The sequence below is a fragment of the Fistularia commersonii genome, chromosome 25 (genome assembly GCF_037954325.1).
Source record: "Fistularia commersonii isolate RoL2024-O1a breed Wild chromosome 25, RoL_Fcom_v1.0, whole genome shotgun sequence".
Taxonomy (NCBI): domain Eukaryota; kingdom Metazoa; phylum Chordata; class Actinopteri; order Syngnathiformes; family Fistulariidae; genus Fistularia; species Fistularia commersonii.
This window is the reverse complement of record NC_141308.1, coordinates 10,057,658-10,072,229: the sequence shown is the minus strand read 5'-3', so window position 1 is coordinate 10,072,229 and position 14,572 is coordinate 10,057,658. Positions and strand designations below refer to the sequence as shown.

General features: G+C 38.7%; 1 protein-coding gene across 4 annotated transcripts; it reads right to left on the bottom strand.

Annotated features, from left to right (window-relative positions):
- Positions 1-1,670: 1,670 nt before the first annotated feature.
- LOC147219223 (transferrin receptor protein 1-like) lies at positions 1,671-14,572 on the bottom strand. 4 transcript variants are annotated; one of them, XM_086173025.1, is made up of 18 exons: positions 14,451-14,572; positions 9,962-9,999; positions 9,501-9,738; positions 8,936-9,119; positions 8,568-8,793; positions 8,355-8,477; positions 8,129-8,224; positions 7,708-7,847; positions 7,456-7,607; positions 7,261-7,380; positions 5,965-6,050; positions 5,811-5,874; positions 5,372-5,439; positions 5,232-5,299; positions 4,972-5,065; positions 4,623-4,844; positions 4,354-4,512; positions 1,671-4,019 (listed from the first exon to the last, which is right to left on the bottom strand). In XM_086173025.1, exons 2-18 carry the CDS (start codon positions 9,992-9,994, stop codon positions 3,777-3,779), a joined length of 2,316 nt encoding a protein of 771 aa, XP_086029151.1. In that variant the 5' UTR covers positions 9,995-9,999; positions 14,451-14,572; the 3' UTR covers positions 1,671-3,776. The 4 variants fall into 4 exon arrangements, with proteins under 4 accessions (XP_086029151.1, XP_086029152.1, XP_086029154.1 ...); XM_086173026.1 differs by having other exon boundaries at positions 9,962-9,996; positions 14,451-14,545; XM_086173028.1 differs by having other exon boundaries at positions 14,493-14,511.

Sequence of the window (14,572 nt, the reverse complement as noted above, 5' to 3'; positions counted from 1 at the left end):
ATTCCTTTCACGGGATTGTTTGTGTTAATTTGCAAATAGACTGCGTTATAGCTACAGTGTGTTGCTTTACATAAGCAAAAAACATTTCATCAAAATATAAACACGACACTGGACAGTTGGCAGATGTGACACATTTCAAAAAACATACATCTTTTTCTGTTGTGCATAATTGTGCAACTTTCAAGGGTGTAAAAAAACAGATGAAAGTCCAACATATATGGATTCTATGGAATTGCTAACTCTTTAGAAGTTTTCAAAGTTAGCACATTTCACCCCTCCAACCCCCCAAAAAAGAACAACTGATTTAATAGTGAAAAATACACTAATAGAAACATGTATATGGCGGTCTGTTGCTTCACATAAGCAAAAACGATTCCATCAAAATATAAACATAACACTGGACAGTTGTCAGACATGAAGCACTTCAAAAGACACACTTCTTTTCAACTTATACAACTTTCAAGGGTGTGAAAAACAGATGAAAGTCCAATGCTTTAAGGCTTTAGCAGTCAGCAAATCCCCCCCCCCAAAAAATAAAAATAAAATAAACTAATGGCTTTCCCCTAGATTTATCAGTGAAAATAAATTAATAGAAATATGTACGTGGCAGAAATTGAAAAACAATAAGCTCATTAAAGAGGTACATGATGTTTATTTATTTTTATTAATTAAAAAATATATACTGTTCATTAATGTCTAGAGATTACACATTTTTCTCCTGGCGTAATACTTTTTGGGGGGTGTTGAGGGGATACAGTCAACTAAGTGAGTGCTCTGTCTGGATGTTACATCTATGGCAACCCATAGGTTCCTCTGCCCACTCTTAAAGGAACAAGACGCAGTTTTTTCCCAATAATAAAACTGATCTTAATGTAGATATGATCTGTGTTGAAAATGGACATTAGCTGTCAGCAATTTTAAAACGCTCTTCTAAATGACAGACGATGAGGAGGATTAGATCCACGGGAAATAATGTAACTATCAGGTTGTTTTACTGTGCCGTGAACACCTCAAAAAAGCAGAATCCTGAAATAAAAGTGGTTGTTCTATAAAGAGTGGATGCTGTAGGATTGTAATATTGCCTATTAACTTTAAAGCTATACGGCAATATTTTTGACTTTGTCTCCATCTTCTGGTCAAATGTTATAACTTTTGGGCTTGGGCAACCTCCTTGCTCTGGTGCTGTCAGTCAATTCCAGTGTCAGTAAATTGCAATACTGTTGCTATGTTGATGTAACAGAATTCCATTATTTTCTGTTTTCAGGACTGCAGGGAAACTAACTTACTGGGGTAATGGAGAATACCTTTGGATTCTTTACCTAGAAAATAATACCCCACTGAAAATATCAAAATGATTTGGTGAAATGTACTGAAAGCACCATGGAGGTCCCCCAGAGGTGAAAAAAATAAGTACTTCAAATAAAAGATTTAAAGAAAAAAATTCAAATTCTGTTCAGGCAGAACCAGACAATCTTGTATTTTCCAGCACATTAAAGATGGATTTTGAAGAACGCAAGAATTTCTGTAAAATTAAAAAGGAATAGAAAATCAAATTTGCATAAAATTGATATTATGGTGAAGCACTAGTACATGCACTCACCGACTACATTTCCAACATAGCCCGAATCGTGATCGCAAGTGTTATCTGTAGAGTAAAAAAAAGGAAAACATTTATTTAAATCAGTTTTTTATTGCAGCAAACCCCCCCCCCAAAAAAAAACATTTGCAGTGTACAGTTTAAGAGCAGGAAGTGAATGACCAAATATTTATTTTTCAATCTGTAACAATTTGACATTTTTAACAAAGATCAATTGTTAAGAGGGAAAAGTCTGACCAATTTCATTTAACGGGCACAAATCTCACTCACTTGTCGCTCTTAAATGTTCTTTATCCAACTTTTGCCATAATGGAATGGCAGGTCTTTGTATCAGTAACTTCATAGCAACCAGAGGAAAATACATCTACAGAGAAATGTAAAGACTAAACAGACACCATCAGAAAAATCCAAAAGTACTGCAAGAGGAAATTCAGCTTGAAGACACAGGCAGAAAAAAATAAAAAGGCACATATTGACAAGTCATGTCAAAATAGAATGAACATACTATATTTCAGGAGCGGGCATCTCATCTGGGCCACCGCACTCTAGCTAAAGTGGTGCCAAAAGAGATTTTGATGATTTCCTCAAAGCAAAAGACCATTTACTGCACAAGACAAAATATTAGTGCTTGATTTAAAAAAAAAAACAAAAAAAAAAACACCTGACAGAGTACCAGACCAACACTAAAAAGGCATGCAAATAGTTCAGACTGTTCCAACCCCTTCCAAAATTGCAAGCCCTATTCTAATGCAATCAAGTAGGAGAAATCGGAAATATCTTGGACAGGATGTGAAGATGCAGAAGATGATGATGATGCATTGTGCAGCAATATATTATATATATATATATACAAACATTATGGGAAACACTGTCCCCGATAATAAAAACATCCACCCCTACAGTGAAATATGGAGGGCACTGCCTCCGATATGGACACACAGGTAGGCAAAAACTACCTTCTTCTTCGCATTATGGAAGACACTGCTCCCGATAACGTCGCGAGGATGAGGAGTGTACATGCCTCAAGAAACCAGTGCTGAGCACCGTTCAATTTCATGCGTTTGGATGTGAGAGTAAACTTTTACAAGCCCAATCCGGTGTCAGTTTAGAAGCCCCCAGCTCTGGCGGTGCTCAGCATTGGCTGGCTGTTGACATGTACACTTCTTTTAGCAGATGCTGCTTTTGTCATTTCGACAGTATAACTGTCATAATTATGGAAGGCACTGCTCCCGATAATTATACATTATAAAAGGCAATTAAAAAAAAAAAAAAAAACACTATTTATAGTGAACCCTGCCACTGATAAATAAATTAACAATAAATAGATGCATGTTTCTGTATTAGTGCCATGTGATTAGTGGCTCTCTTCTTCGGTTTATATCCATTCGTGTCAGAAGGAAAACAAAATAGTTGACAGACTCCGATTTTATAAATTGTTTCATGAAAATTAGACCACTAAAAAGCGCGAGTATGAAAGGTGCATCGTAACTGGTGATTGTCCCTTACCTACCTCTAGCTGTGTGATTATATTAAGTATCTGCAGTCGCTTCTACAATTTCTAGATCTATGGAAAGGAGTTAAAAGGCATGTTCTGCTCAGCTTAGTTTCCAAAACTGACAGGCTCAGATATACAGGTGGCTACAGCTGCTCAAATCTGTAACATTATGGTAAACAGAAACACAAAGTAACTAGCTTATATTATAATGCCCTTTTGTGTTTTCAATCTGAGCTGCAATTTGGACCTGATAATGCTGAAAAATCCTTTCACACCAGTCACTGATTCAACAACAATTTAAGATGCACCATTGGGGTAACACAATTTAAGATAATTGTTACTAGCACCAATAATATTCTTTGTGGGCCATTTATAGCACCACATTACAATTCAGTGTTCAAAAGCTAGATTTGATACACTGACTTTTCACAGGATTTTTTTGAGTGTAAAAGCAGAAAGTTTCTAATTATGGGTTGGCTTTTAGAGACAGGAGTCATTTACCTCATGTATATTATGCATTATAATTAAAGCCATTTTATCTCTGCATATTGTCTTTGTTTTTTTTTCCCCCCAAGCCAATTCAAAAATGCTTGAGGCCTTTGTGCTTTTTGTTATTATCAGCTTGTTGGTTTTCATGCTGCAATACTAGGTTGAACACTAAACAAGGGAAGCCAGAAAGATATTTTAGATTTCATTATCCAAAGACCAGATGTCCCCTGCCAGGGAGTTGGCGCAGCCTTGAATGGTCCAGGTTGTCAGGGCAAACTGGTTAAGGAACTTGTCAGCGTCGGCCTCGGGGTGGTCAACCTGGAAGGCTTCCAGGTGCTTGGATAGCCCGTCGAGTGTATGTGGTCCGGAGCCCATCAAAATGTGACGGAAAGGAATCTCTCTGGGGGACACATAAGGGGACAGGAAGTTCCTCTCCACCTGCAGAAAAGCAGAGGGCAGTGAGGGAAGTATGCTTTTGCTTTTATGTCAAGTAGCTAATATGTAAATTATGAGCCGTCGGAAAGAAAGCTATACATTACTGATGTGGCTCAAGATTTCAATTATTTTTTTCAACATAGTGGTAAAATTACTGTAAAATGCCTCAGAGAATCCTTGTCAAATATTATCGTGACTTGATTTTTTTCCCCCAAGAGATCAAATCCAGTTGCCATGATAAGATTGGTCAAGCATTCACCGTGACCTGGAGGATTGAGAACCTCCATAGACATGCCTCTGAAAATAAAGTGCAAAATAACAAAGATGAAAGTCTTACCGTCATGAAGCGGTCGTTGATTATGCGGCACATCGTAATGTCCTCCAGATTACTGTTTTCAATGTCTGACATCAGACTCCTAGCGGCACGGCTATAGGAACCAGAGGCCGAGATCAACCACTGCACAGTCAGACTCTTGGGAATCCGCTGGGACTGCATCTGGGAACATTTTAAAACCATTTAACCGTACCACTCTTTAAACAGTGAATTGAGGTTCATCTTCAATTAAGGCAACAATGACAAGGCCAAAATGACCGTTTGGAACAAACCCGTATAACAGCTTGGACTCTCTGGTTGATTTTAACCACGTGGCTACGAACGACTTTGTTGTATTTCATCAGGTCCATATTGAGCAGGTGGTCATGGACAAGCCTCAGCACAATATGACCTGCAAACCTGGCTGCCACTTTAGCCAGCTGCAGGTGCTGGCCTGATGTGGCTGTAATAAGCTCCTCCTCGGTGTCCTGCATCGTGCCAAAGTACTTGTAATCCTGAGCAAGACAACCAAGACATGTTGATAAGGCACACCATCCAAATATTAGTAAGGCTTTGACCAACTGGACAAGGTTGCTGTGAGTTCATAGTTCTTGGATTTCATAGCACAGCGGGTAGACTTACTGAATTACCAGAGGTGAATCTGAAAGAGATGGACGGGATGCCAGAAGCAGCAAGGAATGGATATGCAGCATTATCAATCCTCATCATCTCCAATCTGGAACACAAACATGAAGAATACAGATGTGTCTATGCGCACACATACTTTGCTAAAGGAAGCTTGGTCATTGGACTTGAGAATGACAGCAAGCCTACATATTCCAGCTATAAATGAAATGACTGATAAAAGTGTGGATGCCATTGAGATGTAGAGACAAACTTACATATTTGTTTCCCAATTGCTTTTTCCAAAATTGGAGAGTAGAGATATGTCTGAACTTGGCATTTTTATCTGGGGAGAAAACAGTGATTAAAATCTTAAAATCCTTTAGCAAATCTTGAACTTAAATTTGACTGGATTTACCTCCTTTAAGGTGCTTTCAATCAGGGCGTGCAGGAGGGGACTCGCAGATACTTTAAATTCTCTGCGACCTGAAAGGGGGGGAGAATAACAAGGTTACAGAGAAGGGTACAAGTAGGGTACAGTTTGGCTGACAGAGGTTAACATTCACAAATTACTTGACATATTCACAATATTTTGCAGGCTTAAAAGTAAATAACTAAATAGTATTTGGAATGAGTGTTTTAAACATGATACTATTCAGATACAACCACTAATCAGGAAATTTTACATGAGGAGTACTTTTAAGATACTTAATGTTTCATCAACTGTTTTTATTTGCATTGAGAAATTTGTTGGTATTAGAATTGTCTTGCAAAAAAAAAAAAAAAACACCATTAGAACAAACAGAATTTTTTTTTTTTTCCGACACCATGTGATTGCTTTGAACTCCAGTGCATACCTGTTACAATACCATCCAGGTCGATGTAGGTGTAGGCTTTCATACTTAGAGAAGTGAAGTAACCCTGCATACAAGATAAACAATAGAGGGGGAACATTTTTTTTTTAACAAAAGTTGCTTATCATGACAAAGATGGAAGACATGCAATTCACACCTCAAGCCATTCGGTGGCACCAACGCTCCCATATTCTCCTGCACTCCAGCTGGCGAAAATAATACTTCTCCTGGGCTTAAATCCACCTGCAGAGGCAATGACAAATGTACATTAACTATGTGGGCAGGAAACCGATTGTACTAACGGGCATTTTAAGGCCCGCAGGCCACATCCGGCCCGTTTTGCTTTTTTATCCGGCCCGCCAAACTATTTTCTTTGAATATTTTAATAAAGTATTTTCAATCAATATTGAATTTAGAAGATCCTCCTTTTTTCTTTTTGTTTATTTTTGTATTGATGATTATATACAAAATAATTTCGGTACGATTATATGATAATGAATGATTTTAAAGATGAAATAAGTACTACTGCGTAGAGGGACAGATCTGCCTCTACAGGTAAATTCACAGCTAGTAAGGAGGGACACGGAGGAGCACACAAGTTGCATTATCTTATGTTCGACTTCGACAATTAGTTCTGCTGACAGTAAACATTGCCTCGTACATTGAGGGGGGAGAATAAAAAGGTACATTAGTCTTCAAATTGCTAAAATGCCTGAATTTTGTGGACCAGCCAGCAGAAATCACTGCATTACCATTTAAAAAACGTAATTTGCAAACAATAAGCCACTACCCCCCCCACAAACACACACACACACACACTTTGAACACTGCGGCTTGAACAATGATGCGGCTAATTTATGTATTTTTTGGGCCGACAAGCTTCATGCTGCCAAATTCTGAGGCTGTTTATTTCCAACAATGAAGAAAATGACTAATGGTTTTAGTGCACAGGAGGAAGACAAGGATTGCGATTAGCTGGAGTAGGACAAAGTGGGGATAGAAAATGGATGGACGGCCTTTTCCTTGTGTTACTTATCATTGATCTCTTTCATCAGCTGTGTAAAAGGCAATGTTCAGGAAAAAGTATTTCCAGTACATGTTTGTGGATGTTACCGTATGCATTTAATGAAGTTTAAAAAAAAAAAAAAATTAAAAAACAACATTATCTCATGTTACAACATGGACACCTACAGTTTATCGAGAAATGTTGGCATTTATGTGTACACATTTACTTTTAGCCAGTGCGGCTTCCATTCAGGTGTACTCAGTATTTCGGAAATTAAGGTATATTTCAAAGCCTTTACGGTTTTCTTTAAAACTGTTCAATCGGTATTTTCACTTTTGCCTTATTCATAGCAAGTATCTTTACTTCTTCATACCCTGAAAAGTAGACTTTGTGGAGAGCTACTTTACTGGAGGTTAGCGCCTTGTTTAAAAAAAGGCTACCGCTTACCATTTTCTACCATGTTCGAGATGACACGAGCCAGTTCAACCAGAGTGCTGGTTCCCACAGTTGATGATGCAAAACCTGGTCCCCATGCATCCCTCTTGGCACCGAGAATCACATAGCGATCTTAAATAAATAAACATACATTAGATATGTAATTCTAACATGATGGCTGGGGTTTTTGAGAAAATATCACGATACCTGGATCCACAAATCCTCTGATGACCCCGAAGACATTGTGAATCTTTTTCTCAGTCAGAACGTTGTTGACCTCCACAGTGATGGTGTCATTCCGGTCTCCCAGTCTGTGGAAGCTTGTCCACTCGAATGGTGCACTTGGACCAGCCAGCTGGCTATAAACAAAATAATTTCATATTATGATACGCCACCAAATGCAGGAGTTGAAGAATAGTTGAGATCATGATTTGTTTCTGATGAGTATGTGATATTTACGAGAGAATCCTGGAAGCCATGCTTTTTGTGATTGTCTGAGCCATGATTTTCGGAAGGCCTGAAGATTGGATAGGAGGAAACTGGGTGTGGTTGAAGGAGGGGAAGCCAGGAGTATAGGGGTCACCTGAACCCATATGGACCTTTGAAAGAGAGACCAATGTTAAAGGAGCAGTACAGGCAACTTGTTATGGCAGTAAAGGCAAAATATTCACACCAAAAAGAAAAATTAACTCCACACACACAGCACTTTTCATTCTCATTCACTCACCAACCAAACGTAGTATTTAGAGACAGTTTCAGGCAAGAAGGGCATGTGTTTTTTTGGCAAAGAAACACATCCTTGATAGAAATATTCTAGCAATGAAATTAAGGCCAGAGCATTTTCATCTCCTATTGTTAAGCTTGTAAATGTAAGACTCACATGTCCAAAGAGTTGAATGTTGTCCCTAGAAGTGGGTTCGTTTGGGTCTGGGTAGATCAACACTGCAGAGGCATTCACTTTAGCAGCATTGGCCACCTGCACACACACACAAACACACAGGAAGACATTAATTTTCATTAATTTTTTTGAGTTTTACTAATTGCAAAGGAGTGACAGTAAAACAGCAATGGGAGGAGGTGCAGCCCTCACTTGACATTAAAAATACCTTTGCTGCAAAGCTGATCCTACCAGCTCTGATCAACATGACTCTGTTGTTCAAGTCGATATGCTTGTCCCTAAGCAACTTGAAGTCATTTTCCTCTCCATAATATGCATAGAGGACAGCACCCTGTTTGAATGAAAAAAAATGGTAGATAGATTTAGATATTTAACAGTGTTATTGAATTCTGATTGCATGTTATTTGGTCATGTAGCGTACCGTCACTTTGCCATTGGCACTATAGGATAGAAACCCATCTGGACGCTCCTCTTGATCATTCTTGAAAACAATTTTGTTGGACCCAGATTTGGGGGCATCCTGCACCTTAATGTAGTGCTCGTCAGTCCAGGTTTTCATGCCAAACTCGCTGAATCTCCCCATCACCTTAGTCCCTAGAATCTCATCACCTGACGAACCAGCTCGGTGTCCGTCACTGGAAAAATACCTAGAATGGGGCAAACAAAACAATAAATGGCAGTTCAAAATTTTTAAATCCAAAATAAATCCGTATGGATTGAGAACCCATGTAAAAGATATATAAAAAAAAAAAAAAAAAGTTCCTTGTTCTGGGTCAGCTTCACACTCACCTGGAAGACTCTCTAAAGTTGGACAAGTCCAGATTTTCAGCAAGGAGGCTTTTGACATCATCCCAGTCCATGAGTGGGGCCGCACCAGTCTCATGGGGGACAGAACTCTCAAAGGTAAGCACACAGTTGGGACAGTTGGAAGCAATGGGTCTTCTCCGATGGACCAGATATCCTAACAAGTACCCTGAAAGTAGTAGAAGGCTTTGTAAGAGGACAAATATCAGGAAAGCACCAAAGAAAAAACTGATTACAACCTGAACTGCAAAATGAGCAATTTATAGTTGTAATAGGCTTGTGTCTCAGACTGTCTGTGTGAGACAGGAAAAAGGCCTTATGTATTGTGAGCCATAATCATATAAATCTAATATAGTGAATCAATTGCTGGACAAAAAGTAAACATAAGGTTTTTTCGCCAGTTCACTTTCTGCACAATAAGAAGTTATAACTGTCAATAAGTATGAGACCCCCCCCCCTACAAAAAAAGGATTCACCTGAAGACATGGTCAAAGGAACTTCATGATGCGGTTGTAAATTTATTCAGCTCCATTCAACCAATTCAACTTACCAATGATAAAAATGAGGAGGACGGTAGCTGCCAAGAAGCAGAGGTTTTTGGGTGTGCATCCACGTTTGGGAGCAACGAAGGGTTTGCCACGGGAGTTGTGATTCAGGTGGTCCCCCACGCCATTCCCCCCAGCCTCCTCTTCCACGTCGGCCGACAGCTTCATTTCCACCTGGCTGTTGTCGCTTTCCATGTTCTGGGTCAAGTTGAAACGCGTGTAGGAGTGTGGCTCTCCGTTAAACTATAATGAAAAGTTCAAAGATGAGAAAATTGGTGCATTGTTTTGTTGGGACACACAGAAAGCACATCATATACATGATTCTTTGATATACACTGAATTTAAAAATACAATAATCATAAAAGCGAATGTGTGACTAATACACAGTAGGTTGGCAGCACTTAGTATCCTAAACAATACTTTTGTTTCTTCATACAACAGTTCAAATATTAAAAATGATACTCACAATTTTGGATATTGTTGACCTTGCCTTGTCCATTGCTTCTGAGTAAGACAAGAAAATGGACTTACAAGTCACTTTTTGAGACTTTTGACAACACAAATGTTACATACTTAGGATCAAAAAAATAAATAAAATAAAATAAAAAAAAAAACACAATTTAAAAAGATGTAATCCCCTCAAAGTGCACAGAGCAGTACTGTTTCAATTCTGGGAATAAAGTTTTGTCATAAGAACAGGTCCCACCTCTTGTCCAAACAACTATGCTGTTTCCTTTTGAGTTGCCAACTAAAAAACCACCCCTGTGAACTGGAGAGAATTTGAACCTTAATACAAAAAAAACAGTCTTCCCACCTTACTAAAGGCATAGGTGCTGAAATAAGTATTTTGTATATTTTCTTAAATGTTTCGATTTGTAACTAGAGATATGCATGTGATTAGCCTCAGGAGAGTGTGTATGGAGTGCTTTACCCATGGAAAGTACAAGGAACCCAAATTCCCATCCCTGTGTATTCAAGTAATCCGAACTGCTTTCCCAAGATATAATTTCCTCCAAAGGTTTCACATAATTTTATATGGCTATCAGACAAAGCATAACATTGCGCAAATGTATTTTGAATATAACTTGAAGAACGGATGCTTGTCTCGTATATTAATCTCATAACAACTCATAACAAAAAAGGAGAAATTATCAAAGTGAATGCAATTAATAAGTAACAATGTACCATTTAAAATGATGAAGCTGTAACCACTAAAGTAAACAGGATGGACAGACTTCAGCCCATCTAGCTTTTGACAATAGCTTCAAGCTGAGCAGCTCTTCAGTGAAAGTGTATGTTTAGTGATGAGACTGCAAAAATGTCACGAAAAGATGAACTTCCTTTTGGAACGATACGTTAAGGAACAAAGTAATTTCAGTTGGATTTGTGTGCAGAAAAATGTGTCAATTGATATTGAAGAAATTCAAAAGGGTAGAAAGAACTGAGGCAGGTTGCCATTAGTAGTTGGCAATTATTTACAGAGTAAAGACACCGCTCACTCTAATCTATCCTCTTCTAATATTTTGTCCCCCTTAAAAGTCAGATGAGACCAGTGTTGGACAACACCATTTTCAAGAAAATGTATCTACCCAAAACAGACCTGCCTATTCAAAGAATATTCACAGAAGTTTGTGAAATCCTCTAATTAAAGAATTTTCTTCAACAGTTGGCAGTGTTTCACATTTGCAACCCAAAACCAACTAGCTTCTCAAACAAAAAAAAAAAAAAAAAAAACTCAAAACATTAATCCAAGATTGAGTAGGATTAAAGTTCTGCATCCCTGTGACCTTTGGACCTTGGGACAGGAAAAAGACAATAAAACCTCAACACTTAACCGTAAATGTAGGTTAATCCAGCAAGTCACAGCAATCATCTTGTGAAACTACACGACCCCAGGAGGTTAAACTATACTGCACTGCTTAAATGTTGGACAAAATAAAACAAACCATTTTTATGTAGGGACTACACTCAAGCAAAGACCATTTTTTCAAGTATGATATTTTTGTATCATTATAATTTCAATGGCAACCAGTCCTGCAAATGAAATAAATAAAAGTAAAGCAAGGACTGCAACTTACAAACAATATACTGAGGTGACCTCCAGAGTTGTTGTACACAGAAAACTTAATTACCGCAAAGGGTCAATTTACAAGGTCCACTGGACTTCGTGTGAGGAGAGCTTCTGTGGGCAAATGCCAAGGGGACACAAATGAAGGGGCTGAGTGGCCTGCCCTATTTACTTTGCCAAGGAATAGCCTTGCTAAACTCCAACTAACATACCTCCAAGGTTGCGCAGATAAGTCAGATTATTTTACTCAAACTACTTTGATAAAACAACTGAGGGTATAGACATACCATAGCTTAGCTCAAAGATCATTTCGGCTTAGCAAGGCCTCATGAAATGCAGCTAACTTTAGAACTTGACTTAACCCCAGATAGCCCAAGAATTTGTAAGACCATAACCTTGTGTAGTGGTACAAATCAGCCTAGAAGCACTAGTAAGCACATTCTAATGTCACAGTGTAAGAATGATTGGCCTCGTATTTGTCTGATTCACAGTATGCTTTACAACACATTTGACATGTTTTTTCATGACTTCGCTGCTTTATATGGCTAATTGCTCACCAAAGTGGACAAAATTACATCTATAATCTTACATACCAAACATACCAAGCCTTGACAAATCTAATACTTTAATCTGATTAGTTTCTCTTTCAGTTAAGTAACCAGTAGATGTTCATAACTTAACATCACATTTACAACATTTTAGAGAGGACTATTTATGTAGCAGTAATAGGCCAAATTCAGTGAAGAAACGGTCCACAAGGAGACCCTCTGCTCAAGGTAACCAGTGACCCCATGAGCAGCCCCTTTATCTCCACTCCAGAATTTTTGAGATGTATGTTTAAAGGCGATAGTAAGAAAGTAGTCACACCCACGTGGGACCAATGCCTTTGCAAATTGAGCCAACCGCGCACAGTCTAGGTCTGTTGGGCTTTTATGGGTGAGAGCATTTGGCAGTCAACCCTATTATAAAGCTGGCCGAGGGATTATTGGACTGATAATTAATTAACCAAAACCCCCTCCCCCCAAAAAAGAAAAATTATAGACTTGTATCAATGCCAGAACAATGACTGTGTATTTCATAATAATTACACAAGCACTAATATAAATCAGAAAGACTTAACTATAGTGAGTATCACTCAACATCAACAAACTAATATCACACAGACAGGCATTTGTTAGCTAGACAAGATAGTATATTATTATTTAAATTCTCTAATTCAGGCAGCTTTTAGACAAAATACATTGTTAGCATCTCCTTGCAAAGTTTGTACATGAGCACATCCCGCTCTGCAATGAAAGCATAGACAGAATTAGTGGTGAAAATATATTTTGCATCATTGTTAATAAGTCAGTAAAGAAAAAAAAAACAAAAAAAAACTATGATTTCATCTAACACATCCGTTTAAAAATATATATTCAGATTTCTTGGGAGGAAGGTATTGCTTTTTACTGCCAATTATTTGGTTCCCTGCCTTTGTTAGCAGTTCCCGGACCTACATTAACATACCGTATAATTAAAGGAAAATCCTGTCCAACTAGTTACTGAACAGGAAAGATGCAGTGACACAGGAAGTGAAAGCATTTTTACTGACAATGATTGAATTACATGACAAGTCAATTTTGTTACTAAAAAAAGAGGGTGGGGGCTAGTTTCATATTAAGACTTCATTTCTCCTTCGCTCAGGAGAAATGTCAAAAAGAAAGTGATAGTGTGCATGTGGGGGGAGGTGGGGCACGCAAAGAGATGGTGAGAAGAAATGAACAGTTATAAAGTGAGACCAGGACTGGGGGGAAAAGAGGGGTTAGGTGCATACAATCATTGTGCTGTGGCAGACCATGTGATAATCACATTGCTAGAGCTGCAAGTTGCCCATGGGAAAGAGCCGGACGTAGGATGACGAGGCAGGCAAATGCAGTCTACAAATATGCTTCGAAACACTTCGAAATTTGAATAGATGAAGATGTGGTTGTGAGAACCGCATCCACCCTTAACTATTAGCTCTTAACAAGGTTTCATTTTTTAAGTGGTTTGCACGTTTAAATGCAAAAAGGACCAATGAGGGGCCCCAACGTGCATAAAATTCTTAGTACCACGGATCGATCATGCATTAAAAAGCATTGGGCAATGACTAATTTATACTGCAAAAAATACCAAAGATAACAGGCCAGAAATGCTATTCCAATGCGTGAGATAAAGCGGTTTACTTCGATCTATTAAGGACTTGTTCGTTTCAGATAAGGGCAAGGCTAAATCAAACAGTTACTTGTCAAATTCACCTGCTGCGACTCTGAGCGCTTTCTTTTGCAAGTAAAGGTGGAGAACGAAAATTACCCGCAGCCACGACGCATGTGCAGCATGGCAGGACAGGACATTTCCATTATAAGACCGCCGTTTAGCTTCACTTACACCGAAGAAAACGCGTAAGAGAGCCTCTTTATAGCGATACCTTATCCGATGCCTTCTATCGGGCTGGGAAAACGGCGTCTACACACAATGACTCGGGTGACCGGGCAGACTGGAAGGTCAAGCCGTTGAAGCGATTGGATCCGAGACCGGCCGCAGGAAGACGAACGTGACTACCGGCGTTCGGCCTGATGGCGCCGCCGTTGCTTTGACAACGTGATAATTCTACACGTGAAGCCCGAGGATTTTCCGACGGAATCCCGTTAGAGTAAAAACCAAACCGCGCAGCTCGGTTAAACAAGACGACAGCTTTAGAAAGCGAAAAAAAAGAGTGGTATGGATATATATCATACATGTGCGTGAAAGCAAGTTAACGGAATTAGCTACACTGTACCCCAACTCATTCATATTGACCAAGTCTATCATTTAAGAATTGGAAAAAAAACTAATTTAAACGTAAAATGTGTGTAACCAAATAGCTCACCTTCTTTAAAAATAAAAAATAAAAAATAAAAAATCTTTTTACTTTTGGGTCGAGGTTACCACGCCGGACAGCCTCCCAGGTTTATCGGTCTCGGCCAGCAGTTGCCCTTCACACGAGCCTCT